This window comes from Leucopleurus acutus (genome assembly GCF_964270905.1).
Source record: "Leucopleurus acutus genome assembly, chromosome: 14".
Taxonomy (NCBI): Eukaryota; Metazoa; Chordata; class Mammalia; order Artiodactyla; family Delphinidae; genus Leucopleurus; species Leucopleurus acutus.
The window spans coordinates 62,901,985-62,928,021 of NC_139156.1; the positions used below are offsets into that span (position 1 = coordinate 62,901,985).

Genomic DNA, 26,037 nt, shown 5'->3' on the forward strand with positions numbered 1-26,037 from the left:
TCAGTATGTTTCAAATTCTTTATTATACATCATGGTTGCACAATTTGAGGCTGGTTAAATACAATTGTTTTTCAATTTTTCTTTGAATATTTTCCAGATTACTACATGCAAGTGACCATGAAAATATTTGGCATTTTAAAATTTTGAAACTCTGAACAGGCACTTACATGAAGGAAAACATTACCATTCACAGATATCCACATTTAAAATAGATGCTCCAGCACATGGTACCTGGAACCTTTTGCCAGTTAAGAAGTTGGTTACTGACCATTTTTCAAAGTGCCATAGTAGTAAAACAGGCTTAAAGAAATGTAATTTGGGTTACTTAGCTTACCCATAAAGTAAGGTTAACTGACAAGACTTGCACTGAAGTGTATAAAAAAATATTGGTACAAAAACCAATGAACCGTAAGTGAAAGCAGTTTCACACAACAGGCTTCATTTTAGTTCCTACACCCCACATTTAGTGTATTTGCGATCAGACCCCATGCATAGCATAAAAACAGATGACTACAACCTTCTTTTTCAGAGGCTTTGAACAATACTTGAATTTAATATTAAAAAAATTTAAACAGTGGATGAACTGGTTTAAATTTGAGTTTGAACTAGTCAACTTTCCAATTTAACAAACATGAAATTGTCGAGATTTGGGTAACTACATACTTCACCAGTTCTCCTGAGTCCCCCATCCTCAAATTTTCCCCTGAAAAGGGAAGAGAATATTTGCAAGAAAATTATATTTGCATATATGTGCTAAAAAGATTCCTTAAATCAAAAAAAATTTTTTTCAAAGTATTTATGGAAAAATTATATAGTTTTAACAAACTAAAATGCCAACACAGAGTCAACTCCACATTGCAGAAAACATACCATGGTACCTATCTGATAGTAGTAGCAAAATGGTTACTTAATATGGTACCCCCCCCAAAAAAAGCTGCAATGACACGCCACATAATCTCTTATGGAAAAAAATTTAATATTCACACCACAGAAGACTTCAAAGAGAACAAAATTCAGGAAGCCATGAAATGGTAGACTCAGAGGCACCTACAGCGAAACACTCATATGCATTTCTCGAACACGTATGGAAAAACAAAAATGTAGTTTTCAAAAATACTGAGATGCCATGTTTTAAATCTTTGCAGGATTAAGGGCCACTCAGGTTTTTCTAATTTTATTTGAACACAAAATGTTTAATTTTTTGCGTGTAGAGAATAAGAGGTAATCATTAGCATGAAAAAGGAGAATAAAAGAATTTGTAATCAACATTATGCAGAAAGAAAGCAAAATTACAAAATACCAACCTACTCACATGAAAATCTTTAATGTTTATGCTGATGTACAGCTGAGTGCTTATCATTAAATGAAAGTGTGTGGTTAAAAAAACAACAACACGGCAGTTTAAGAAAGTTCCAGTGTTTCAAAGAAAGCACTTTTTAAATGTATATACATGAAGAACATTTAGTTATGTCATAAAATAAACTCAGCACTGTAAGATAAAGGAAGACTATAATAAATGGGGTTTTGGCCTTTTCCCCGCCTTACACACTGCGACCATCTTTAACCTGCCGAACTTCAATCTCAACAGATATAGGAGTTTTTTTCTTTTTTTTCTCCTATTCAGTTCACATTTCAGGCTGCTCAGCAGATGCCTGCGATTCTGGCGATTCAAATCGCTGGTGAAAGTTTGTTCTCTGTTTCCTCAGTTTTTCAGGAGCTTTTCTCCACAAAATTATCTCCTAGAAGACAAATGCAAGACAACAAATTAATGTCCTCATATTATTCCTTATATTTTCACCATAGAAATAATGCCACTTCAATTTTAACCATAACAAAACTAACTTCTTCCCTACAAAAGCCCTCCTCTTTCCTTATTGACTCACCTTCTTCCAATTCTAATCTTGGGCCTCCCCTTCTGGCAACTCTGCTCCCACCAGCACCCATGCATGCCACCACCATGAATCCAATCTGGCACAAAGTCCTAGCTATTATGGCTTTAAAGAATTCCTAAAATCTACCTTTTGTTTGTTGTTCCACTGCCCTTATCCAAATTCAAGCCCTTGTCACTTCAACCTTAGATACTAAAATAGCTTCCTGGTAGATGGCTCTCCCTCCCTTGCCTGATACCCCTTTCTAAGCTATCCTTCCTGTCACTTCCAGATTAGTCTAAAACATTGCTTGGATGACTCTTCCAATAGTTCTCAGTTCCTCCAGGATAAATCTCCAACCCGGCATTCAAGCCCTCCATAACCTTTATCCAATTTATCAACATCACTCTCTTCCCTACCTAGACCCCAGTACCCCACCAGCCAAACTGAGTTACTCTCTGCGTCTAACGCACTTCAAATTAAACTTTCCCTCCATCTTCCCCTTGATATTCTTCAAATCCCTCTTCCTCTGCCTATCTAAGTCTCACCCTAACCAATACATCCTGAGATCTCTTCTAAATTCTTAAAATTACTTGCTTCATAAAGTCATGGCAGGCTGTTTGTTTTTTAACCAACATAGCAGAATTTAAACATCCAAATGAATGCCCGTGGGAAGCATATACTTACTCAATAGGGCCACAATATGTAATTGATTTGGAAATTGTAAATTTCATATAATCTAATTTGAAATTATAAATCACCTATGTTTAATTATACAGCATTATGGCAGCATTAGCAGAGTAACTTTTCTCTCTTCCCAGTTACTGTCAAACTATTACTTAAGTTTTCTGTTAATTATACACTCTCTCTCTTTCCACATATCGGCAATGTGAGGGCCTTGAGGACAAACCATGTTTAAAAAGGTAGCTTTTGTATTCATTACAGTACTCAACACAGAATAATTTCCTTTTTTTTTCCAGAATAATTTCTAATTTAGTTTTGAACGCTCAACTGACATTCAAATATTTATTAATCTGATTCAGAATACAGAAGACCATTCTAATCACTATCTTTTATTCAAAATTCACCAAAGGCTTTTAATTGATTTTCAAATGAGAACAAGTTTTATGATAAACATCTTATATTTAAAAAGTATTAGGGGCGGGCTTCCCTGGTGGCGCAGTGGTTGAGAATCCGCCTGCTGATGCAGGGGACGCGGGTTCGTGCCCCGGTCTGGGAAGATCCCACATGCCACAGAGCAGCTGGGCCCGTGAGCCATGGCCGCTGAGCCTGCGCGTCCGGAGCCTGTGCTCCGCAACGGGAGAGGCCACAACAGTGAGAGGCCCGCGTACCGCAAAAAAAAAAAAAAAAAAAAAAGAAAGTATTAGGGACTTCCCTGGTGGCACAGTGGTTAAGAATACACCTGCCAATGCAGGGGACATGGGTTCAATCCTTGGTCCGGGAAGATACCACGTGCCATGGAGCAACTAAAGCCCGTGAACCACAACTACTGAGCCTGTGCTCTAGAGCCCACGAGCCGCAACACGCCTGGAGCCCACACGCCTAGAGCCTGTGCTCCGCAAGAAGAGAAGTCACTGCAATGAGAAGCCAGTGCACCACAACGAAGAGTAGCCCCCGCTTGCCACAACTAGAGAAAGTCCGCACACAGCAACAAAGACACAACGCAGCCATAGATTTTAAAAAAAAGTATTAGATTTGGGTCATCTCAAAAACATTTATAAGAAGATTGTTTAATTATGGAAAAATGGAAACCCCCAAATCCATCAAGTTGATGCAGTCATTAAAAGTGATAAAGGAAATCTTTGTTGATAAAGGAAAGCTATTCAAGATACTATTGACTGAAAAAAACAAATTAAAGATCAATATGCATAATAATGATCTAAAAGCACATATACAAATTTGTCTAGAAAACTAATCACAATGGTGGTGGAATTTTTGTTGACCTTTTACTTCATTGTTTTTTATTGCCTGATTTTTTTTAAAAACAAATAGCAGGTATTGTTTTTATAAAAAACAAAGGTTTCAAGAGAAAAATAAAATTAAATAAAATTAAAATTACTTGCTTCATAAAGTCATGGCAGGCTGTTTGTTTTCTAACCAACATAGCAGAATTTAAACATCCAAATGAATGCCCGTGGGAAGCATATACTTACTCAATAGGGCCACAATATGTAATTGATTTGGAAATTGTAAATTTCATATAATCTAATTTGAAATTATAAATCACCTATGTTTAATTATACAGCATTATGGCAGCATTAGCAGAGTAACTTTTCTCTCTTCCCAATTACTGTCAAACTATTACTTAAGTTTTCTGTTAATTATACACTCTCTCTCTTTGCCTGATACCCCTGATACCTCCCTGGTGGTCCAGTGGTTAAGACTCATCACTTCCACTGCAGGGGCCGCGGGTTCGATCCTTGGCAGGGGAACTAAGATGCCGCATGCCGCAAAATTAAATTTAAAAAAAACAAAACAAAACAAAACAAAAGCCCTGCCAAATTACAGCCCATTCTGGAGTCCTGCATAATGACCGGGAAGAGATGGATTACAACATAGTTCCATTCATGCTTACTTCTATAACATACTGTCAGTGTTTTCACTTACTTAGAAACCCCCACTTGCTCAGTACAATAAAGCTTAGAAAAGTGGCTGCTTTCCAGGTGTTTTTGGAATTGCCACAGAACAAAATAACATCTGGGTGGCACCATACCTGCTGCTTGAAGTACCTCCTGTCTTCCTCATCAACAAGGACTAGATTCAAAAAGTACCTTACTGAAAATTTTTTGTTCACATCTCTCATTGTTGGAGTTGGGTCATAGCCTGCTAAAAACAGTCTTATTGGAATTGATTCACCTGAAAGAAAAGCAATTTCCATTTAATTCTAAAGGATGATTAAATATATCAATAGTTACATAACACCTAAAACTAAGCATCATAGAGAAGACATTAATGCTTCAGTTCCTCACAAGACAGCAGCATAACAAAAGCTTTAGACAAGGGTTTCTCAGCCTTGACACTATTGACATTTTAGGCCCAATAATTCTTTGTCATGGATAAGGTCCTATGCACTGTATGAAGTTCAGCAGCATTCCTGGCCTCTACCCACAAGATGCCAGTAGCAGTTCCCAAATATGATAACCAAAAATGTCTCCAGGCATTGCCAAATGTCCCCTGGGGAGGGGGGACCAAAATTGCCCCTAGATGAGAACCACTGCTCTAGAGCCAAAATGCCTGGATTTGAATCCCAACTCTGGCCAAGTCACTTAACCATCTGTTTCATCTGTACCATAATTTCTAATCATGTGTATGAATTCTTGAATACTTATTACTAATTCACCCAAAGCAACAAACATGTTCAGAATGATGACATTCCTTCATTAGCAATGAAGCAATAGCAAAAAGATTGCTATTCAGATTCTCATGGCTTCTCTTTTTCTAAGAATAATTATTTGCATATTCTGCTTTGAATCCTTTTTATGTAATAGTTTTTTTATGTATATCTATTTCCTTAAAGATGTACAACCCATCACTTTACATAAAAATTTGTGGCTGCTGGAATTTTACAAAGTTATGTTGCATAACACAAGAGTACACACACAAGAGTCCTGGAGTCAGAAACCCCTGGACTCAAACTCCAACCATGCAATGACTAGCTATTGAAGGAAACCAGAATATGTCACCGAAAAATATTCGTCTTTGACATACAGATTATTTTGAGCTGAAGGCAATTAAGCAGCAGTAAAATCAGAAAAGAATCCCCTGTTCTGCCTAAAGGCAGGATATAAATTCTCCTTTTACTGAAGACAGCCTTTTTTCAGGCCGGGGATGGCACCAGAGGAATCTGCAAACAAGCCTACTCCATTGGTTTTCTCCCACATATTTACCTGCCCGTAGTTTGCCGCCCTGGGAAGCCTAAACTGCTTTCCTTTGCCCAGTCATTTCTCTCCAAATTTATTGTTCTTTTGAAGATGCTATATAGGCTGAAATTCTAAGTCACAGCTTTGAGTTACTTTTTTGTTGAGGTTTCTCCTGGGTGATGTGTACTGCATGCATTAATCAACTGTTTTTCTCTTATTGATCTTTTTGTTAAAGAATTCCAGCTGAAAATCTAAGACGGGTAGAGGGAAAGTTCTGCCTCCCCTACAGTATATCACCTTTAACAAGTTTTTTACCTCTACATCTCAGTTTCATGTATAAAATAAGGGTTACCACTACCTAACTCAAAGTGTGGTAGGGAACTTGACAGCGCCTGAGAATACAATGCCTCATCTATAGTTGGTACTCAGTAAATGGTAACTACTCTTTGAAGTAATTACTAACAGAGTAAGAAAAACCCAAAGACATAAATTTAAAATGATAAATACTGGCTTCATTGTCTTAGACACTGAAAATTATCTACTAAGGGAACTGCTTATTTTCTTGAGGGCTATATAAGAACTCCAAAATCCCACAATGAATACTCAATTATACTGCACCTTATGTTCAGCATGAGTAAAAAGATTTACAGAGAGAAACTACTGTAACAAAAGGTAATTAAAATATTATAAATTCAGAACTAGGGAAGAGATATCCATAAATGTCTCTTCTAAATTCTAAATTTAAACTGAGTAAAAAATTAAACCTTATTTCAAACTAGAAAGTACTACTATAGTCTTCTCAGCATTTATACAAAGATAATATTAAAAATCATTGTAAGAATCATTTTAAGAATTCACAGATATATTCACATGAATAAATACTTTCAAACTAATCTGCCACGAACAGTGCTATCTGCACTACCTGTAACTTAAAAGTAAATGAAAAGTGTATTACCTTTTACTGGTGCACCATCCATTATTTCATATTTAGCGATTGTTTCTGTTTCTGTTGTGGTACTGGGTCCTAGTGCAATAATGTAAATGATATTAATTTAAATACTGCTAGAATATGATCTCCAGACTTATACCTTCTTCCTATTTTCTGACTACATTATTTTAGTACTAATTTACTTTCCCCTTTTGTGAAAATGTTGATCATTCTTTTCTATTTCTTGATCTACACTTACTTACCACCCAACTGAAGATCGCACTCCCTTCCTCCCAAAGGTAATTCAGTAGACTCTTGAAAAACTGCAGGGGCTGGGGCGCTTGACCGTACACACAGGAAAACGTGTGTATAATTTATAGTCCGTTCTCTGTATCCTCCACTCCTCCCTATCCACGGTTCCTCCCTATCTGTGGATTCAACCAACTGCAGATCATGTAGTAGTGTAATATTTACTACTGAAAAAAATCTGCTATAAGTAGACCCATGCAGTTCAAACCTCATGTTATTCAAGGGTCAACTGTATACAGTTCAGAAATAATCTTCACAGACTTCCTTCTATCATTTCTAATATCTGCTAAAATAGAAACTATCAATGCATAGCAGTGCACTGACATGCTAGTTTTCTCTGCAACACCCAAAATGTTTTCTCTTGTTAACTTTAACATAGACAAAACATCAAAGTAAATACCTGACATACATACAGTTCTTTTAAACAGTCAATGAGATAAGTTTAAAAGGTACACTAAAACACAGTAATGATCCCAATGTTGTAAAATATATAATATGCAAAGGCTAAGGTCTGTTCTGGATTATGAGTACAAATTATTTTTTATTTAAAATTTCCCAGAACTGAATATAATTTTTATAACTAGAAAAAAATGTTTAAATAAACAATTTCTTTTTAAACAACAAATGGGAACCTGAAGTTTGGTTTTAATATCTTTAAGTCACTTTAACTTTTTTTAAAATATTTTTTTCCCAGTCTGTGGCTTGTCTTTTTATTCTCTAAACCATAGACAGTTTTTCTTTTTTTTAAATTAATTAATTAATTTTATTTTTGGCTGCCTTGGGTCTTCGTTGCAGTGCACGGGCCTTCTCTAATTGCGGCGAGTGGGGGCTACTCTTCATTGAGGTGCGCAAGCTTCTCATTGCCGTGGCTTCTCTTGTTGGGGAGTGCGGGCTCTAGGCGCGCAGGCTTCAGTAGTTGTGGCATGCAGGCTCAATAGTCGTGGCGCACGGGCTTAGTTGCTCTGAGGCATGTGGAATCTTCCAGGACCAGGGCTCTAACCCACATCTGAGCATTGGCAGGAGGATTCTTAACCACTGTGCCACCAGGGAAGTCCCTAATCACTTTAACTTTTATTAGCAGGTGAAAAATGGAGATTAAGAAATTACAGATATTTAAAATCATGACTACCAATTATAAATTCTTAAAAAGTGTTGCCTAAAATTCTTTTTAGCAGAAAACCAGCAAAGTTAAAGGGAACAAACTAAATCTAAATATTAATTAAAATCAGGGAATTCCCTGATGGTCCAGTGCTTAGGACTTCGCACTTCCGCTGCAGGGGGCACAGGTTTGATCCCTGGTCAGAGAACTAAGATCCCACAAGCCACATGGCGTGGCCAAAAAAATAATAATAATTAAAATTAAAAAGCAGTTATGGGGCTTCCCTGGTGGTGCAGTGGTTGAGAGTCCGCCTGCCGATGCAGGGGACACGGGTTCGTGACCCAGTCCGGGAAGATCCCACATGCCGCGGAGCAGCTGGGCCCGTGAGCCATGGCCGCTGAGCCTGCGCGTCTGGAGCCTGTGCTCTGCAACGGGAGAGGCCACAACAGTGAGAGGCCCGTGTACCGCAAAAAAAAAAAAAAAAAAAAAAAAAAGCAGTTATGAACCAATAGAAGATTTGGGGGCAACTGGTCAGCTATCTGGAGAAAAGTAAAGTTGGATCCATAGCTGATCTCTTACATCAGAACAAATTCCAAATGAATTAAAAGTTTAATTAATTAATTAAATTTAATTTTAATTAATTAAAATTCCTAAACTATAGTGTATTACTTTAGTAGAATCAAGCACAGAAAATTTTTAGAACCTCAGTGTAAAAAAGGCCTTTCTAACTGAGGTATAAAACCCAGAATCCATAAGAGTAAAAACTGATAAATCTGACTTAAATAAACATCAAGAACTTCTAGATGGCAAAAACCACCGTAAGCAAGACAAACTGGGGAAATTTTGCTGCTCTTAATACAGAAAGAGGGGGACTTCCCTGGTGGTGCAGTGGTTGAGAATCCGCCTGTCAATGCAGAGGACATGGGTTCGATCCCTGGTCCAGGAAGATCCCACATGCCATGGAGCAACTAACCCCGTGCACCACAACTACTGAGCCTGCGCCCTAGAGCCCGCGAGCCACAACTACTGAGCCCACATGCTGCAACTACTGGAGCCCATGTGTCTAGAGCCCATGCTCCACAACAAGAGAAGCCACCACAATGAAAAGCCTGTGCACCACAATGAAGAGTATCCCCCGCTCGCGGCAACTAGAGAAAGCCTGCACGCAGCAGCGAAGACCCAATGCAGCCAAAAAAGAAAAAAAAAACAGAAGAAAAAGGGATTGATTTTCCTAATATATAAAGAGTTTCTACACATCAAAAGGAAAAGACTAATAATCCAATAGAGATGGGGCAAAGGATATGGATAGGTGGTTTACAGAAAAGAAATACAAATGGCTTTTATACACATGAAAAGATGCTCACCCTCACTCAGATGAGAAAAATGAATTAAACTTTTCCCCCTACCCATGAGATCAGCTAAAAGTTTTATAACATCATGCTTATGAGAATACAGGGAGAAAGAGGCACCCTCCTACATTCATTGCTGGTAGTAATGCAAACTGGTACAGTCCATAAAGAGGAGAAACTGATATGAATTGAAATTGCAAATGAATATACTCTTGGAAACAGCAATTCCACTTCTAAGATTTTATCTTGCACACAAACCAACACATGTGTGAAATGATATTATTAACTAAAGCATTGTTTATAATAGCAAAAGACTAGAAACAACCTGTTATGTCCACCAATAGCTAGTACACCCATTGAATGGAATACTGTAAGAAAGATGAGGAAGTGTTCCACACATTGATATGTAAAGAACTCTAAAGTATGTATTGTATATAACCACTTAACTAAAAAAAGGGGGAGGGTGTAATGTAGAGGCACTTGCAGGTATATGGATAAATACTTAAAGGATTTTAAAACTTACAAACATATCACCTATGAGTAGCTGGAGTACATAAACAGGACACTTTTTACTGTATAATCGTTCACACTTTATTTTTGAGCCATGTGAATTTATTATGTATTCAAAATTAATTTTTTTAAAAACATAAATGAGTAACTCACTGCCAGCAATATTAAGTATCAAAGTTAGTCTCCAAGGTGGATATTTATTTTAAGTTTAAACAATATTTTAAGATTTCAAAATTTCAACTAAAATGAATTTCAGTTCAAATACTCTTCAACTTACCAATTCCCGTGATCTCTTTTTTGATCAGTTGTAACTCCATATGTTGGATTTTTATTCTTACTAATAAGAAGTAAATTTTTCCAACAATCACATCCTTTAAATGATACCTTTGGGGAAAGAGTATTTGTCACTTACTAAATATCAGTTTACAAAACAAACAAAAAGAGTGAAATATGTCCTGAAAGGCTTTATTAGATATCTGTAGGATAATTACTATTTAAGAATACCATTCTGACCATTCATGTGTTTAATGTTCTTTTTTGAAAAAATTACTCATCATTTTACTATAAAAATAAGGAAGCAAAGTTTACTTGACCATCGATATACCTCAGAGGGAAGAATTAGCCTGATTAATTGTTGGTCCCTATGTAGAGGTTAACTTAGTTTCCAAAGAACTTAAGCATGGAAAATTAAGATTTTTATGCCTGAAAATTTTTATTTGGTGTATGAAGATGTTTTGAACATTAAAAACTCTACACATGGGTTTAGTGTCAGTATTACTCCAAGTGCTAGAATAGTGCAGCTAACAAACCACCTGGCCACAAAGAGAGACTCCATAAATTGAGTTTGTTGCTGTAATACCTACTAATCAAAGACTTTTCCCAGGGACCTTGAAATAATATGGTAGCAAACCTAGGAATTCCTGTAATTCCCAGAGGGTTTTTTTTTTTTAAACTTCTCCCAGGTTTGATCTCAAAATAATATCCCAAGAGTTGATTAATGCAATTATGTTAGTCTGAAAGGAGGCTTCCAGTGACAAGTTTTAGGTCCTAAACTATCTAATAATTTTATCAACAATATAATTTAAGACCCTGAACACGTGTGTATCACAATTTCAGTGCTATAAACTGAGACATGACAAGTAATAAAAATGATGTAACAGAAGAGTGCACAGGAAGGGGACAAAAGAATGAACATCCATTTCTTCAACAATAAACTTTAGTGAAAAATAAATAAATAAAAGAGAAAACCTATAAATTAAAAGAGATTTAAGAATAAAAAAACAAATGTAGTGTGTTTGGATCCACTGGATTTGAGCAAGTCTTGTTTGGATACTGATTTGAACAAACCATATGGCGACAAAACATTTATGAGTAAATTAGGGAAAAGTGAACACTGACTAAATATGTGACGAGGTTAAGAAATTATTAATATTGTTAGATATATACTTTGGTATATGTTTGAAATTTTCCATAATAAAGCTTTAAAAGGCATTAATAAATAAAATAAGAGCCCATTTCTGAAAATGCACAACATATATAAACATATATACCCCCTCCCATGGAAAGATATACATGAGGATTTAATAGTGGTTAAGTAGTAATGGTGAAAATATGTGGTATTTTTACTTCCTTTGACTTTTCTACATTGTCAATTTTTTTAATAAAAATGTATTGCTCATGTAGTCAGAAAAAGAGCATTTTTGCTTATTTTTAAAGAGATGACCAGCTAAAATGATCTCAAGACAAGAAGATAAATTTTTTGAGACATAGGATTAGATGCCTTCTGAGATGGTGAGATCCTCTATAAAAAATGGTCAATTACCAGGAACAGAATAATAAAGACATCTGCGCTGAGTCAGAAACAAAACTAAATTCCTAAAGTTTCTTTCAGCTCAGAGATTCTGTTGGTCTGTTAACATCAGATTAATGTTGATTCTATCCTTACCTTGACCAATTTACAAAGACATAAAAGGTTTATTTCTTAATTTTCCCTGAACATTTATGTTATCTGTTTGTGAAAGGTACTTACTTTGATTTATTATATTCAAATTCTATGTGTAGACAATCTTCAATGCCCACTTCCATCTTAATAGAATTGTTGACATCAGGATAGGTAGCAAGCTGGTGAACAATAAGATCATATTCTTTTACCAAGTCTGTCAGTCTTCTTACTATCGTCACTTTAAGGAAATACCTACAAAATTAATGGAGAGGACAAGTTAAATCTCCTGTGATATATCTCAGTGTTTTAAATAAGCAAACATTAACTGCAACTCTGCTTTCTCCTTGCTGGAACTCCTCAGGGATCAATTTACTCCATTTACTTCATGAAGAAGTTTTAATTTTTAAATAAATGCCCCCACCATAGAAAAAATACAAAGTTCAATTTTAAGAATAGTGTACATACTTTTTAGATCAATTTGAAGCACCATCATCAAGCCTACTTGAGGACATCTCTCTAGATCACTGCTTTTTGTTTGTTTTTTCTTTTTTTCTAGATCACTTCTTAACCATACACTAAATGAGATTCATTGGGAAACTAATGGATTTAGAGAGTAATTCCATTTACAGGACAAATGAAGTACCTAAGAACGATTCATACAGGCAAGTGTATGACTAAAACTTCTCATAATAGGATTCTCTAAAACTACAGAAGGCTCTTACTATATCAGATGAGCATTAGCCAGAAAAAAAAAAAAAAAAATTGACAGAATTTAAAAAATCTCAAGCCTTCCAGTCCAAAATTATAATTAGAAGTTCTAATAAGACATTCAATAGTAGTCATTACTTTCTGGTTTTGATTCTGTCTACAGTTTCTGATACACGTTCATACCTTAAACGGACATTGGCACCGATGTAAGATTCATATGGCTTTTCAACTTGCATAAATTCAAAATCATAACTTCTGCTCTGAGTCAGTTCTCCAGGTAAGGCTAGTTCTTTCACTAGGTTTACAAATTCGTGAGTATTACTCTTGTCATTGAAAAGTTCTAAGAAATTTTAAAAAGCAAAAAGACCAATTATATTTAATACCCATCTCATTAAAACTCAAACTTCTACTTCCAAAGCAAATAATTTTTACAAAAAGAATTAGTTGGATTTGTCTCCACTTTAAATACTAGAGCTATGATCTGAATTCCATTATCTTTCTCACTATTATGCTCCACTTAGGCATAAAAGAATTCAAGCAGCATAGCAAAATGAAAATTTCTATTATAAAAAAATGAATTCATTCCTTTAATGCATTTAGGATTTGCCCAGTATGAAGATGTTTTAACAGACATATTTCCAGCAATTATTTGAACTTCCTCCCTTCTAGGCAAAAAATGTATTGTCTTGTTTTGCTTTAGTTAGGCAAATATATTACCTTGATAAAACTATAATATGCAAAAGACTAAAATCAACTATCAGTTAATTACTATAATTTGCCCCTTAAATATAATCTCATCCAAAATAGACATGTAAATAAATATCCACCCATTCCAATTTTGATACTTTAAAAATGTACAGTAAAACTTAGAAAGCTAGGACCTATTTTCTTTTCTCTTTTCCGAATCTGCAGTACCAAAAGATTTATACAGTTTAACTCCTACTAAATCAAGAATGTCTCTGAAATACACATATGGAAACATACACAAGTTGATCTAAGTCAAAAAGAAATTACACTTTTCCTTTTCACATGGAATTTTCTATTGACAAGTGAGTCTGGCTACAGGTACACACTAAGTTAGGAAGACAAATGGCATGGGTAATTAGAAAGTGAAGGATGAAGGTGACACTGCTAATTGTGAATAAACCTGGTGAAAAATGTAGGCAGATGGAAATTTCAGTGAGTAAACTAATTTACTTGAATTATTTTTCAAGGCTGGTAGCTTACATAACTCCTTTCACTTTTAGTAATTAAGTTTAATCACAAATAAAGGCAGGATTAGTCAAATATCATTTAATACAATTAAAAGAAACATGATTTAATGTTTATAAAATAAATCCTCTTTTATTACGCAAAATCAATTCCTTCTTTCCATAAAGCTAAGTGCCAAATTAAACTCTCTTCAAACTCAGTTATAAAAGAAAAAAAAAGTAATACTATTTTAAAACTCACCAATTTGACCTACAAATTCAATTCTAATTCCTTGGTGCTCTAGCCTCTTTCCAGATTGCTTAAAGGCTATGTTTACCTGCCAAAACATGAAATTGTAAGACATGTTAACAATCCTTTGCAGGCCTACTAGCAGATTGCTTCCAGATGAATACAATGTATAAATATTTCAGGTATTCATTTCTGAAGTCTGAGACACCACCACATACCTAGATCCTACCTAGACCTTATAGCACCAGAGAAGGTAAAACCTACTCATATACAATCAGTAATGAACCTCTTACTTATACGTACACTTAAAGCATCTTCTTTGTTAGTAAGGAATCCTTCTTTACAGCTGGAGAACTATAAAGACTCAATAAAAGGGAAAACTTTCAACTATTCAAATATGTTTTCAGGTCAAATAGTTAAAAAATTCTACAACAGCATTTTAATGTAAGGTTATTACTAATTCCAAGAACTGATCTTAAAGATCACTTTCAGCCTTTTATAACCAACAATATATTGTTATAATTCCTGATCTTAAAAGCAATGCTTATTGCCCTGAGTCTGCTACTCATCCTAAAAACAGAATGTCTAAAGATTTAAATTTTGAGTATGATTATCTTACGTACTTTTCAAATTAAATATATAATCTAAAATCCCTAAATTCATATGTGCCAAATGGAAACCTTAATTTTAAACATTTTAATTTGACAAAATATCTATAAAGTACATACATATTAAAAACAAAACTCGAAACATTTAAGGATTAGCTAACATACCAAAAAGCATACTTCCGGATTTATTCTTTACTATAAAAAATATGGGTAGCATGACTCTTAAAAGCTTTTCTTCCAAATAGTGTTTTCAAAAGACAACAGAAATTAAGGACCAATAAAAACCGAAGTTCAGTTACTTCTGTCTGTAAACTACATAATTAAAATATTCATGCTTCTATATCTTCCATATATCTGTGACCAGGATGAGTTAGTCACTTGCCTTCCAAATTAATATCTCAGAAAAACAAGTAAATAATTAAACAAATTGTAGTACATCATATGATGGATATAATTAAAGTATAAAAATAATAAGGTCAAAGAATATTTAATGATGTGGGAAGATGTGCATGGTATGTCACATGAAGGAAGCATGGTCAAACTGTATACAAGTATAATGCCAATTATATTTTTTAAACTACAGAAAAAACTTAACAGGAGTTACTTCTGGAATGTATGCTTATGGGTAATTTTGTTTCCTTCTCTGTAGCTTTTTTTGACAGACGGCAATTAAATTTAACTTTAAAAAGTATATGCTTCAGGAGTCCCAAGACAATTCAATGGGGAAAGAATATTCTTTTCAACAAATAATGCTGGAACAACTCAATCTCAACATACAAAAAAATGAAATTGGATCCCTACCTTGCACCATATACAAATATTAACTCAAAATGGATAAAAGACCTAAATGTAAGAGCTACAGTTACAAAACTCTTAGAAGAAAACATAGGTGTAAATCTTCATTATCTTGGATAGGCAACTGTTTCTCAGATGACACCAAAAGCATGAGAAATGAAATTTTAAAAAAGGTAAACTGGACATCATCAAATAGAAAATTTTAGTACTTCAAGACACCACCAAGAAAGTGAAAAGACAACTCACAGAAATAGAGAAAATATTTGCAAAACGTAACTGACAAAAGACTTGTATCTAGAGTATATAAAGAACTCTTACAACTCAACAATCAAAGGACAAATAACCCAATTAAAAATGGTCAAAGGATATATACAGACTTTTCTCCAAAAGAGTTATACAAACAGCAATAAGCACATGAAAAGATGCTCAATATTATTCATCATTAGGGGAAATGCAAATCAAAACCATTATGACCACTTCTCACCCACTAAGATGGCAATAAAAAATACAGACAATAATAAGTACTGCCAAGAATGTGAAGAAAGTGGAACCCTCATACATTGCTGAAGAGAATATAAAATGGTGCAGCTGCATTGGAAAAGCCTGGCAGTTCCCTTAAAAGTTAAACATAGAGTTAACGTATGACCCAGCAATTCCATTCCTAAGTATACACACCAGAGAAATGAAAACACATAGTCACACAAAAACTTAACACACAAATGTACAGCAATATTCATAACAGTCAACAAATAGAAACCCAAATATCCTCAACTGAAATGTCCTCAACTGATGAATGGATGAAGTGTGGTACATCCATATACTACACAGATATATACTGAAATATTATTCCGCTATAGAAAAGAATGGTGTTTTGATACATGCTGCAACATGAATGAACCTTGAAAACATTATGCTACATGAAATGAGGCAGACACAAAAAGACAAATCTTATATGACCACTTATATGAAATAGAACAGGCCCAGAACAGGCAAATTTACAGGGAAAAAAGTAGACTAGAGGGACTTACTTCCCTGGTGGAGCAGTGGTTAAGAATCCGCCTGCCAATGCAGGAGACACAGTTTGAGCCCCGGTCCCGGAAGATCCCACATGCACGCAGCAAACCCGTGTGCCACAACTACTGAGCCTGCACTCTAGAGCCCGTGAGTCACAACTACTGAGCCTGCATGCCACAACTACTGAAGTCCATGCACCTAGAGCCCATGCACCACAAGAGAAGCCACCACAAAAAAAAAAAAAAAAAGCCACCACAATGAGAAGCCCACGCACCGCAACAGAGTAGCCCCCCCCTCGCCGCAACTACAGAAAGCCTGTGAGCAGCAACGAAGACCCAACGCAGCCAAAAATAAATAAATAAATAAACTTATTTTTTAAAAAAAGTAGGCTAGAGATATCCATGGACTGGGAGAAAAGGGAAAAGAGTAGTTATTACTTGATGGGTACAAAGTTTCTGTTTGGGGTGATGAACAAATTTTTAAAATAGTGGTGATGGGGGCTTCCCTGGTGGCACAGTGGTTGAGAATCCACCTGCCAATGCAGGGGACACGGGTATGAGCCCTGGTCCAGGAAGATCCCACGTGCCGCGGAGCAACTAAGCCCGTGTGCCACAACTACTGAGCCTGGGCTCTAGAGTCCGGGAGCCACAACTACTGAGCCCACGTGCTACAACTACTGAAGTGCTACAACTACTGAAGCCCGTGCGCCCTAGAGCCCTTGCTCTGCCACAAGAGAAGCCGCTGCAATGAGAAGGCCATGCACTGCATCGAAAAGGAGGCCCTGCTCCACAACTAGAGAGAGCCCAAGCACAGCAACGAAGACCCAATACAGCCAAAAATAAATAAATAAAATAAATTTATAAAAAAAAATAATGGTGATGATTACACAACACTGTGAATGTGATTAATGCCACTGAATTAGACACATAAAAATGGTTAATATGGTAAATTTTATTATATATATTTTTTACCAAAATTTTTTTAAAAAGGAATAAACCTTGAAGACATCATGCTGAGTAAAAGAAGCCAAACACAAAAGGCCACATATTTTATGATTCCATTTATATGAAATGTCCAGAATAGGCAAATCCACAGAGAAAGAAAGCACATTTATAGATTAGTGGATGCTAGGTGTCTTAGTCCATTCGGGCTGCTATGACAAAATACCATAGACTAGGTGGCTTAAAAACAACATAAATTTATTGCTTACACTTCTGGAGGCTGTGAAGTTCAAGATCAAAGCGCCAGGAGATTTGGTGTCCGGGGAGGGCTTGCTTTCTGGTTCACAGACGGCTGTCTTTTCACTATGTCCTCACATGTCAGAAGGTGCACATGGGATTTCTCTGAGGACACTAATCCCATTCATGAGGGCTCTGCCCTCATGACCTAATCATCTCCCACCCACCCCCCAGCCCCACCCCCCCCAATATATCACACTGGGGATTAGGTTTCAACACATGAATCTTATAAGGACACAAACATTCAGTTTATGGCACCAAGGGAGTTACTGCTAATGGTATGGTGTTTCTTCTGGGGTGATGAAAACATTATGGAATTAGATAGTGGTGACAGTTGCACAACTCTGCAAATATAGTAAAAACCTCTGAACTGTACACTTTAGTAGGGTGAATTTTATGGTATGTGAATTACAACTCAATAAAGCTATCTTTAAAAAAAAATGAAAAAAATAAAAAATGAAAGTATATGTCACAAATAAACCAATGGAACAGAACAGAGATGTTGAAACAGACTCATACAACCTCTGGCTGATGACAAAGGTGATGCTGCAGTGTAGTGGGGGAAAGGATGGCTTTTTCAATAAATGTCCTGGGTTAATAAGATATCCATGTGGGGAAAAAACAAACAAACAAACAAGTAGCCTTGACTCCTATATCACAAAGACAAAATCAATTCCAAAAAACTGAAGATCTAAATGTGAAATGTAAAATTGTTTTAAATTATAGGAAAAACAGAACATCTTCATGCCCATACGGTAGCAAAGATATCTTAAACAGGTTACAAAAAGCACTAACATTTGTAGAGTATTAAAATTAAGAACTCCTGTTCATCCAACGATACCATTAAGATAGTGAAAAATCCAGCCAGAAAGATATTTATAATACATATGCAAAGGACTCTATATTGAGAAACACGTATCAAGAACATACCAAAAAAAAAAAAATCCTACACATCAATAAGAAAAAAAGTCAACTGAGTATAAAAATGAGCCCAAAAAACTCCCCACCAAAACCCAAAGCCTTGAATAGGCATTTCACAAAGGACATCAAATAGCCAATAAATATATGAACAGTCACTCAACCTCATTAGATGTCAGGGAAATGGAAATTTACACATGTAGCGAAAAAATGAGAAGACGACAAGCCATAAACTGGGAGAAAATATTTGCAGAAGCCACATCTGAGAAAGGGCTGTTTTCCAAAAAGGGCTGTTTCCGACTCTTAAAACTCAATAAGAAGAAAACAAACAACCCGAATGAAAATTAGGCAAAAGATTTGAACAAGCACTTCACCAAAAAAGATATATATTTGAAGATAAACATATGAAAAGATGTTCAGCATCATATTATTAGGGAACTGCAAATTAAAACAATGAGATACCACTACAAAACTATTAGAATGGGCAAAATCTAGAACACTGACATCATCAAATGCTAGCTAGAATGTGGTACAACAGGAACTCTCATTCATTGCTGAAAATGGTAGTGCTACTTTGGAAAATAGTTTGGCAGTTTCTTACAGAACCAACACTACTTCCTTTACTCGTTTGACATGTTCCATCCTTTTAATGATTTTGTCTGCTCTCTTCCAGGCCTCTTCTCTTTCTCCCCATCATTTTAAAGGGAGAGTAAAGTAGAAAAGCAAAAAATTTATTTCAAATATAACACTAAGACATCAGTAAGTAAACTGGCAAAGGACCAGAATAGACGATGCAGTAAAATAGCTAATAAACCTAAGTTCAACCTATCTAGTAACCAAAGAAATGCTATCAAAGAATAATATCATTTTTGCCTATAGAAATAGCAAAGATTAAAAAGTGACCATATTCAGTACTACCCTGAGTGAAACAAGGCATTAAGTGAACATGTGATTTGATGCAAATTCTCCAGGTTAATATGTATTGATACCCTTCAAATAGTCATGTCTTTTGGTCCAGCAACTCACTTCCAGGAATTCATTCTAAGGAAGTAATCTTATCCTACAGAAATTTGGAGAAAAACTTATGTTCTAAAGTTTTATTACTAAAAACATGCCTGTATTACTAAAGATACAGTGATATACTACAAGCAGTCTGAAAAATACAGTAGAAACTATTTAAATATCCAATAATAGGGAAAAGTTATGCTTAATATATTACACATACATTAACTAATGCAGAGAGACTAGGAGGAAACACATTCAAATTTTAACAGTGAATTATTTCCATATGATGGGAATATAGATAATTATTTTATTTCCCAAACTATCTACCATGTGTATGTATCACCTTAACAAGCAGGGGAGAGAAACTCTTAATATTTCAAAAATATTGAAAATAATTGAAAAATTATTTCAAATGTTTTATGACTTGATTTTATCTAGGATATTACCATTCTTCAGTATCACAAACTAATGAGTACTAATCATGTTCCATAAGGTATAAGAATAATCTTATACATCACTTGGTAAGGAAAAGGAGGAAAAAGTTAAACCACAGAAGGTATCATAAATGTATCTGACCATGCATGGACACGTTCCAAATGTACTTAAGTCCTCTACAGAGTATCAAGAAATGAGATCAACAGGCACAATGACAGTAGTACAGACAGATAAGCTATAAAGAATGAGAAAGAAACTTTTAGAAAGGTATACTAGAGAATTATCCCCAATCTCCACAACTCAACTTTATGTTAAAGGAGAAACAAACTTTGAGGGGATCACAGCCCCACTGTAGAAAGTGTCTGAAGTTAAACAGATGCACATAGTCACAAACACACAAAATTTTCCACACAGTTTAATTTAGACTCTGCCCCTGTAACCCTTCCAGTTTAAGAATCTTTCCTGTAAATGTTCTATTGAATCAAGGATTTAACTGACCTTCTGAAAAAAATTTTCCATCTCTAATAAAATCATTCAAATTTAGATACAGCACAAGCCATTCTCATGACTAATTCTAATACGCTACAACTAGGTAATTCTCCAAACAAAATATTTACCTTCCCTGAAACAGATTCTCCATCATAGAAAAGATAGTGTTTTTCTACTTTGCCATCCTCAGTTTTCATTTCTGCCATTTTCCTGGTTTCCCCATCATTAAGGACAACATCGATCTCACAAATGGGACCAAAAAATCCTCCAAGAAAACTCTGAAATAAAAGGAAAATGTTCATAATTATGTTTTGTCAGTCACTACATTTCTAAATTCAAATTTAATTACCTATAACCTACAGTTAATCTATGAATTCACAAGGAAATAACAACTTATATCAAATACTACATCAAAACTAAAATTTCATACAATATGCATACAGTTAATGCTGTACTGTATGCTTAAAATTTTGCTGAGGATATATTTGTTATATGTTTTCTACCACAATAAAATTAAAAGACAAAAAAGAAAACAAATTTAAACACGCTATAATTTCAATCATTTCCATAGGTAACCACTATAAATAATCAAATAGTAACATATACCAAAGATCTAAAAGGACTACCCCAGTGGTCCAGTGGTTAAGACTCCCCGCTTCCACTACAGGGGATACAGGTTCAATCCCTGGTTGGGGAAGTTCTGCATGCATGCTGCGGGGCTAAAAAATTAATCCTAACAACTGGATTTGAAAGGTTACCTTTAGTAATACATCTATGAGGTTCTTTCATTATACTGCTATAATGAAACTCATACAATCCCAATTACTCATGAGTTATTACAATGTACTAGTTATGGTAAAATCTACTGCTATATAGGTCTGAACAGCATGTGTTACACTGTGTAAGTAAGCCCTTGGAATAAAACTGGCTCTAATGGAGGAGACTAATTAAATTTCTGTAAATTTTGTGAATACCCAAAAGAAGTGAGCTAAAACTAGGCATGTTTGGTAAGACCAGCCCTCCCGCAGGAAGTTAGTATTGGTGCAGTAGCAAAATCTAGAGCAAGGAACTTGGGTTAAGGCTCAGTTCTGTCCTCAGGAGGACAGCAAACAAGCTAATGATCCTGCTAAGGCTATGTGGCTCATAGGATGACACTATGATCAAAGGAGATAGTGTTTTCCGAAATTCTGAGCTTGCTTCTTTGTTTTTTGGCAGTGCCACGCAGCTTGTGGGATCTTAGTTATAGAACTCGGGCCCTCAGCAGTGAAAGCTCAGAGTCCTAACCACTGGACGGCCGGGGAATCCCACTTCTTTATTTTTATTAATCCTTTATTAACAAAAGGATTATAATTTCATGAAATCAACTCAAAGAATTGCCAGATTAGTACTTATGACATACTCCAAAGACATAACCAGCAAATTTTCCTTTTGGCAAGATGTTTTAATCTTTCCTGGCAATATTATGAATGACAAACAATTTTAATTAGAAAACTATTCTGAACTTAGAATGAAAAACATCAATGATAGGGCATGTGCACTGTCCCTTCCTAGTTAGCTTTCATACCCCAAGTTTTAAATTCAAAACTTGCTCAAAATGGTATACATTCTCGTAAGAGTTACAAATATGAGAATGTATAGCAGCTGAAAATCAGTTACTATTTATCAAGTATGTGCAAAGCACTGAGCCAGCAAAGCTGGTGGGGGGGGGCCTGCTGTGGGAGGAACAATTATGAAAGGGTAGAACATGACAGTCCAAAATTCGGGTTATAAAATAGAAGCAGGAAAATAAAATTTAATTTTCTCATTCCCCCTTAATATTCTTAGAGCTGGTTGCAGGAAAATGAGATTTGAAAACTATAAAAATTGTTTTACAAATGAAAGGAAATATTAAGGTAACTTTTCCCACATACATATACTTAACACATACAGCTGAACTGGGATTTGAAAGTTGATATTAAAAGATCAAATAATCAAAAATAAAATAAAATCAAAATTGCCACTAATTAAAATGGTATAAAACAGACTTAAAAGTCACATAAAACTTCACAATTAACAACAATTAGTAATTGTAAACAATAAGTTTTATTTTGACACTATATGTAAAAATGTAGGTCTTAGGCATTAAAAATATGTAAAAATTATGTGTTATCCTCTATTATTTTCTGTATGCATGAAGTATTTCATAACTAAAAATTAAAAATGGACTTACTTTTCAACACAATCAAAACACTAAGATTGGAAGAGATCAGAAGGAATAAAAAAAAGCCTAGTGTAGCATATGCAGAAAAACAAAAGGTTGATGATAAACTACAGCACTTTAACACGGTTAAGTTAATGAGGTCATGAGAATTTAGCATTGGGTTAACATCCAGTTTTTTACACCAAGACACATCAAAAATGAACTAGTCTTGGTAAAAGCCTCCAGAAAATTGTGCATGTAGATAACAGAGAGAAAAATATCTGAGAAAAAAGTTTGTCTTGTTTTCCTTCTAGAAGGAGTTGAAAGAAAGATTCTCTACCCAAAGTCTTCTAGAGTTTTTATTTCTAAAAAAAAAAAACGGAAGGGATTTCCCTGGCGGTCCAGTGGTTAGGGCTCTGCGCTGTCACTGCTGAGGGCGTGGGTTCAATCTCTGGTCTAAGATTCCACAAGCCGCATGGTGTGGCCAAATAAATAAATGAAGTTTTTATTTCAAGATGTGCATCTTCTGTATTTCAAACAAAAAGTCACAAAATTAAAATCTTCTTAAAGTTATTCACAATCAAATTATAATACTTCTGATATATAAAGAGGAAAAAAATGGTCAGAATGGTGAAGACCAGAAGAAGGAAAAGGAATAAAAGCTGTAAAGAGGGTTAGGATATATTAACATATACTTCTGCTGAAATTACAGAAGGCAGTTTTGAAATCATTGACAAGAAAGACTACCAAGTTCTTTTAGAAAAGATATCTTCAAGTGAGCATTCAAAATAGGGGATTTTCAGCAGCAATACTAGACAATATACAGGTTCAAACTCTTAGGTGGCCTTTAAATAACTAGAGGGCAATATATATGACTACTTAAATATTAGAGCAATTGTTCTCACAGTTTTCCAATCGTAGCGTAAACTACATATCACTGAATTTAGCTTAATTTAAGATTTTTCACATAATTTGTAAACCTAACACTGAGCATTACCATCTAGCAAAATTACACATGTATATGTTAAAATACAAACTTTTTAGCCCTCACTGAAGAAATTTCACTACATCCAGTGGCTGTAAAGAAATGCAACTCAAGGTGAGGCAGAAGAGAGGCTCTCAAAATTTATTCACTTAGGGCATACACGAACAATGAAACAGCAAATTTTCATACATATATTATTACACTTGTGCCCATTTCAGTGTTATAAAGCTTTACAATTGTGTTTGTTTCAAGAGTAACTTGAAAATAAAAATTGCTCTTGAACATAATTCAAAAGCTCATTAAAAGTAATAATTTTAAATGTAAGCAAAAGATAGGAGGACCTTTTAAGTTTTCTTTGCAAATTATATTCAACTAAAGAAGCCTTCTTTAACTCCCTGACAAGGCAAGGTCCCCCAATACTTCCTTCTTATCACAACTGTAATTATTTGTTTCCACGTTAAACAAATAATTACACAAATAAATGTTTATCTCCCTCTGGATTGCAAGCTACAAGAGAGCAAGGGCTGTTTCAGTCTTGCTCAGGGCCCCTGGGAGCACCTAAGTATTGTAATTATTTGTTTAAAAAAAAGAGGAAAAGGTTCCAAGTTTAAGAATGAACATGTCTGTCCTCTCTTTTATAAATTAAAACAACTCGATTTCTGACTTTAAATGTATTTATTCAAAGTAACTTTTTTTTTTTTTTTTAAATAAACCTAGCTTGGTCTATAAGCCAAAAGTCTCAAGCAGTTTACGGAACCGGGTGAGCTTTGGGAAAGCAGGTACTATTAAGGAGAGCACACAGTAGGCGCTCAACATAAGCTTGCTAAGTGAACCGAGTAAATGAATACTACCATAAAATGAGCCAAGTGAGATCAAATCTAGAGAAGATCGCCAACACACACAAAGCTAAACGCCATCGCGCCCACGCTGGTGCTTCCCACTAACTGTGGTGAGAGTACTCAGATTTCCCTCCCTCCTCTGCTCCCTAGGCCATTTCAACATCCCAAAGCGGTAAGTTTCCAGAATGGCTTGGTGAGGGAAACGAGACCTAACGCTTAAAACAGCGCGCAAGAAACTACTGCTTTTTGCATTAAAAACGTCCTCCCCTCCAACGTCCTTCTCTTTTTCTCTCCCATTCTATAACTGTCAACATCAAGGCTGAACTGGGGTCAGGAAATCGCAGAATATCACCGTATTCAGGCTAAAACAATCACGGACTTTATCAAGCTCCCGATCAACACTGGAAGAGAGTGACCAAGTCCCCCCGAGTCCGGAACTGGGGGATTCTTGAGTCACCCCACCTGAAAGGAAGCGAGGCTGCCCGGGAGGAGCAGAGGGGCTGGCTACCTTGGAAGGGGAGGGGGAGGCGGGCCCCCGCAGAGGCGGGGTCCGAGTACCCAGCCAGGGCCCCCACAACCGATCGAGGAACTCGGGCAGAGGCTCCGACATGGCCAGGAGAACGCGCCGCCACCCGCAGGTGCTCGGGCATCGCCGAGACCGGGAAAGGGCGGCGCAGCCCAATAGTCTCCGACCCCGCGGCGGCCAAACAGGCCTAACCCGGCCCCCCCGCCCTGCCCGCCTGCCCCCTCCAGCCGCTCCCCGCAGCCCCTCCCGCGACATCTGGCCCGCCGTTGGCCGTCCCGCCGCGCGCTCCGGGGCGAGGGCTGCAAGAGAGCGCGCTGGCCGCCGCGCACTCACCATTGTCATCGCCGCCGCCGCGTGCCCCACACTTCACTCCTCTTCCCTCAGGAGAACTCCCAGCCCCGGCTCCCTCCGCCCAGCGTCTTCGTCACGTGACTTCGGGCAGCTCGCCGCACGTGACCCCTCCCTTCCCTTCCTCCCCTTAGCCCAGCACTGGCCCCCTCCGGGCCTCTCGCCCCGCCCCACTGGTCAGCCTGGCGCTCCGAGGAGAGGCCGTTTGGAGGCGGGGCCTCGTGCTCCACCCCACGGCGGAGGGGTGGGGTCACTGAGTGGCGTCAAGTGGGTGGGGCCAGGGCGGACGTAGGTTCCCCAGGTCCTCCGCGCCCTCTTGTCTGTCACGTGAGGGGCGGTTCGCTGACCGGCGGTTCGCTGACGGGCTTTTTGCCACACCCAGTTCCACTTCTAGTGGAAGTTTGAGCAGCTGGGAAAGAAGAAAGGAGGAAAGAAAAGGTTCGTGCGGGAGGCCATCTCTGCGGGTGGGTTACTAGGCCGAGGAGTTGAAGGGGCGCTGTTACCCGAGGCCCTGATTCGTTAGGCCTCGCAAGAGACGTGCTCTCTCAATTCGGGGATGAGGCATTCTGCCACCATTCTCGAACTCTACCCAACTTCCTTTCTTTCCCTCAGCTTCTGAGATTT

The 26,037-nt window shown here is 36.6% G+C and overlaps 1 protein-coding gene across 3 annotated transcripts; it reads right to left on the reverse strand.

The window, feature by feature from the left end:
- VPS26A (VPS26 retromer complex component A) lies at positions 1-25,468 on the reverse strand (the record flags this gene model as incomplete). Of its 3 annotated transcripts, none has more annotated exons than XM_082854233.1 (9): positions 1-1,739; positions 4,603-4,745; positions 6,705-6,773; positions 10,222-10,328; positions 11,974-12,138; positions 12,778-12,934; positions 14,047-14,122; positions 20,665-20,814; positions 25,399-25,468. In XM_082854233.1, the coding sequence occupies 9 exons, from the start codon at positions 25,405-25,407 to the stop codon at positions 1,626-1,628; spliced, it is 990 nt and encodes a 329-aa protein (XP_082710359.1). In that variant the 3' UTR covers positions 1-1,625. The 3 variants fall into 3 exon arrangements, with proteins under 3 accessions (XP_082710359.1, XP_082710358.1, XP_082710360.1); XM_082854232.1 differs by lacking the exon at positions 25,399-25,468 and adding an exon at positions 25,048-25,149; XM_082854234.1 differs by lacking the exon at positions 25,399-25,468 and adding an exon at positions 22,746-22,865.
- Positions 25,469-26,037: the final 569 nt, after the last annotated feature.